The following is a 4,857-nucleotide window of genomic DNA, read 5'->3' on the forward strand; positions in this document are numbered from 1 at the left end:
GTGAATCCCCTGAAGGGAGGGGATGGAGACTTCCATGCCTCTTCACACACGGCTAAAGGCAGACACCTCCAGGTGTTGGCAGACACAGCCTGGAGTGGCCCAAACAGCAAGAAGAGGGACGGCTTCAGGGACTAAGTCCCCTGCCCTCACCACAGTCCAGGCCTGCAGAGTCTCTGGCTGAATGCAAGAATCTCATGATACCACAAGTCTCAACCCTTTCCTTTAGGCCAACCACAGCTCACCAAACATTACAAGTTTATCTTGTCCCAGCACTTTGGGAGGCCAAGGCTGGCGAATCACCTGAGGTCAAGAGTTCGAGACCAGCCTGACCAACATGGAGAAACCCCTCTCTACCAAAAATACAAAATTAGTGAAGCGTGGTGGCGCATGCCTGTAAGCCCAGCTACTTGGGAGGCTGAGGCAAGTGAATTGCTTGAACCCAGGGGGCGGAGGGTGAGGTGAGCCGAGACCGCGCCATTGCACTCCAGATCATGCCACTGCACTCCAACAAGAGCGAAATTCCATCTCAAGGGGAAAAAAAAGAAAAGAGTTTAAGAGTTTACCTTAATGCACTGGGTTTCTGGGACTTCCGCAGAATTTTATAAGCCCCTGAAAATGAAATAAAACATGTCACTGGTGATGGTATTCTGCTCAAGGAACTGCTGGCATGTCCAGGGAAACACAAAATCCACATGGATAAAGGCCCCCAAAGGTATGACTGCTGGTCCCTTTCCCTATGAGGGTCACCCCCAGCTGACAGGAGAAGACCATCAACATTTGGAAGGTTTCAAGGATGCAAATTCAACAATCCTCTATGAAAATGCAGTCAGTCTTTCCAGTGGTCCCAGAGTACTGGGCATGGAAAGCATCATGATCAATAAAGGACACAATTAACAGGAAGGTGTTACTTCCTTGACATGATGCACATGAAAGAAGAAACACTCCTGGATTGCTGAACATTTCTGAGCTGTGTTAACAGTCAGGGCACTGCTTTTCCCCCAGGACTACAGACAAGCAACACTGAACATATGATGTGTAATAAAATCAGACGGTCCTTTTATTTGACCAATTTCAACTTTTTTGGTAAATTACCGAAAAAAAAAAGTTTTTGACATGAACTTCTGAATATCTTCCCAACGTTTTTAGAGAAGACCAATCAGCATTCCAAAAGTTGACTTGAGCAAGTGAAACCCCAAGCCATGGTGAGTTAGTTCATATTTGTCATGAAAAAAGAGGGAAGTATATTGGAAACGGACACATTTGAGGAAAAACTTCAAAATAGAAAACCAGTCCAGAAAATGCCCATGTAATTTTAACCTTCGCACCTTGGATTTGAAGTTCCTATTGTCCAGGGTCACCAAAAAGTGGGTATACAATAAACCTCAATTATTCAAGTAAGCCTCCCTCCCTCCTTCCCTCCTTCCTCCCTCCCTCTTTCTCTCCCTCCCTCTCTCTCTCTCTTTCTTTCCTTTTTTTTTTTTTTTTTTTGAGGCGGAGTCTTGCTCTGTCACCCGGGCTGGAGTGCGGTGGCCGGATCTCAGCTCAGTGCAAGCTCCGGGGAGGGAATTTTTAAAGTACTGGATGGCCTACTCGGGTTCTAAACCCTGGCTGCGTATCAGAATAGCCCAGTGTCCTGGCTTAAATCGGAATCTCTGAGGTGCAGGCATCAGTTGTTTTATTTTGTTATGGCCTCTCAGTGGCTCTAAAGTGCACCAGGATTGGGAACTACCACAGGCAATCCCTAGTCGGTGGTGACATCCTAGGCAGTGTGGAGGAAGATGGCTGTGAGCAAAGAAACCACTGGGAGCCCCTGCCTGCTCTGGGGCTCTCTCCCAGAACCATTTCTGTGTTTCTCGTGTTCTTCCTTTGCTCTACCTCTAAAGCTCAGGTTCTCTGATGGCCCCAGGGCAGCAGCACTGTGGACAGAGGCTAGACAGGAGGTCTGGGAGAAAGCCAATGGGAAGAGCCACACATCTGGTCATTGAGAAGTTGTAGGTGTGTAAGACAGGGCTGCATGTAGCTGTAAACGAGACTGAAGACTTTGCAATGATTAGCCCTTTGTATGGGCTAAGTCTTTGCTTCCATCTCACCTTTCTTTGGGAAACATATACCCTGTTCATACTCCATCATTTTATCTCCCTGAATCCCTTTTTGGTTATAACTTCAGGAGCAGAAGTGATCACTCTTATGGCAGGATATGAGGGGCCTCTTACCATCCCAAAGCATCTCCCAGAGCTGGTCACGTACCCCAAATCCCATCATCAGAATCACCCCAAAGGGTAACCTCAAATAAAATATTAGGGGTAAATATAAGAAATAATTAAGTGAAGGAGTTGGTCCTTTAATCCTTGTTTGAATTTTGCAAATATAGTGTTAAGCCACTCCTAACTCCTACCAAGCAGGCCATTCAGTACTCGAAAAAAAAAATCCCTCCAATACTTAGATCACATGTTTTATTCCTAACCTCTAACTCAATCGGTCTGGAGGGCATGAGTTTTGATAGAAGAGGTTGCAGAGAGTGGGGGATTGGGCCCCCTACAGTGGGCTTTGGCAGCGCAAAGGCACGACAGGGGGGTGCTGGGGGATGGGAGGGGCTTCCAGAGAGGGCAATGGGAGGGTGCCAAGGATGAATGAGGCTCACATCAAAGGAGCACTCCTCTTCGTTCTCTTTTCATCCTTTCCCCTGTGTGGTATCCTACACTGCGACCTCCCTGGGGGCAGGAACCATATTTTACTCATCCTTGGATCCCTAGCAGTGCCAGACATCATGCGGCAGGTACTCAATACGTTTTCTGAATACGTTTTCTGGACTGCAATTAATCACCTGTAGGTGTACGGCGGTGGGACTATGTTTGAAGGAAAATGTAACTTGAAGCCCCGTATACTTTTTTTTTTGAGGCAGGATCTCTCCGTCGCCCAGGCTGGAGTGCAGTGGCGCAATCATCACTCACTGTAACCTTGAACCCTGGGGCTCAAGTGATCCTCCTGCCTCAGCCTCCCAACACAGAAACCCCTTAGAGTTCTCAGATGACAAATTACATGCACATTATAATGAAGAAATTAGACTAATATAAAAAGGGTATATCATGCTGTTCTAGTAAAGCAGGCTCATTCTCTGCTTGGCTTGGGACAAGGATACAAACAGAAGTCCAGATACCATATTTAAAAGTTATAAATCAAGCCTCAGACTTCATCCTACCTTAACAAATACACCTTCAAAATAACCTGAAGGTCTAGTTTAAAATGTAGAATTCTTGGGCTCCCTGGTGCTGCATGTCAGAATGGAGCAGCCCAGGGCAGCCTCTCACTCCCGGCTGCCAATGCCTCCCTCTTCTTTTCACCCCAGGCTTCATCCTGCAGCCCAAGGGCCTCACACGTGTGTGTGGACACCTGAGCCTGCAAGGTCACCTCCACCTCCACTCCTGCCCATTGAGAGCCTCTCTTTGGACACCCCTTGGGCCTGAGAATGAGTTGGGAAGATGGACCCAAGGAGCCCTGGAATCGAGCTCAGGGACACGGGTGGGGATTCAAGGACACAATCTAGAAGTGAGGGGTGGGCTCTGGGATGAGAGAAATGTCCTTAGCCTCACAGATGCCACGCCCCAGAGGAAGGATGTGGCCCTCTGAAGTTTAGGGCCTGAGAGAGGCCCCTCTTGCTCGGTCTAAGGGCAAGACTACTATTTGGTCTCAGCTCTGGTCATCTCACAAATTCTGTAACGTACCTTCCTGGCAGGCACACTGGCTCAGAACTCTTCAATCAAAATATTATTGGAAAATAAAAATCCATTAGCCCTAAAAGGATATGAACTGTTCTTTAAAAATGTAAATTATATTTTACCTGAATATATAGTTTAAGTATTGCTGGTCAATGTCACTAAGGAATGAGAGAGAAAAAAAGATAAATGAAATAGCAGAACTATTTTAAATACATAAAATAATCATTATCTTCTATTAATAAATTCTATTTTAGTTACTACTTTTATAAATTACCCATAAATAGAGGGAAAAGTATTTAATATTCAAAACCAGTTACTAGTTCATTTTAAATCACACACATTTTCACCTGTGGGCAACTGTTTCCCACATATACATTTGTCACTTTCAAAGGAGTGTCAACTATCTCAGGCCACTGGACTGGCTTCTGCGGCTACCATATTTAACAAATAAAAATACAGGGCAATCAAATACATCTGAATTTCTGATAAAGGGTAATGTTTTAGTGTAAGTACTATCTGTTCCGAATATTACAAAAATTATTCGAGGCTTATCTGAAATTCAAATGCAACCAGGCATCCTGTATTTTATCTGGCAACTCTACTGGCTTCTTGCTACAAAAACACTTTAAATTAAAAGAACAAAAGGTGCTCCAGGGAGTGGAAGCCCCACATTCTTACAGTGGATGACCTTCTCTCAGGAGTCATTCCCTTCAAACCTTTTCTCAGTAGGCCTTTCAGCAGGCCCCAAAACCCAGAGGCCAGCTGGCCAGTCTAGGGGAACTGGCCTTACAGCTCCAGGCCTGAAGTCTTGTCTTTTCTCATTTACATTCACCAAAGCTGCTCCATTGACTGCCTGCAACAAAGGCCTCATTTTGCCCAAGAATGAGCTAGTAAGTGGAGAGACTTCTGGGTCTAAAGTAAGTCAAATTAGGATGGAGCTCGGGAAACAAGAAAAAGTACTGTCCCTCTGTGATCGATGCAGCCGATTGGCACCCAAAGCAGCTGGCCACATACATTTCATTCACATGTCATCTGAGAGGTGACATGTGAATCCCCTGAAGGGAGGGGATGGAGACTTCCATGCCTCTTCACACACGGCTAAAGGCAGACACCTCCAGGTGTTGGCAGACACAGCCTGGAG

At 45.9% G+C, this 4,857-nt stretch overlaps 1 protein-coding gene across 1 annotated transcript in view; it reads right to left on the reverse strand.

Annotated features, from left to right (window-relative positions):
• The window catches only part of TMEM241 (transmembrane protein 241), a 171,125-nt gene that overhangs the window by 88,268 nt on the left and 78,000 nt on the right, over nt 1-4,857 (reverse strand). Inside the window, exon 8 of the mRNA XM_011939326.1 lies at nt 3,839-3,874. Coding sequence (XP_011794716.1) covers nt 3,839-3,874 — 36 coding nt within the window. The remainder of the gene's footprint in view (nt 1-3,838; nt 3,875-4,857) is intronic.

This window comes from Colobus angolensis, unplaced genomic scaffold (genome assembly GCF_000951035.1).
Source record: "Colobus angolensis palliatus isolate OR3802 unplaced genomic scaffold, Cang.pa_1.0 Scaffold18, whole genome shotgun sequence".
In the NCBI taxonomy this organism is placed as follows: Eukaryota; Metazoa; Chordata; class Mammalia; order Primates; family Cercopithecidae; genus Colobus; species Colobus angolensis.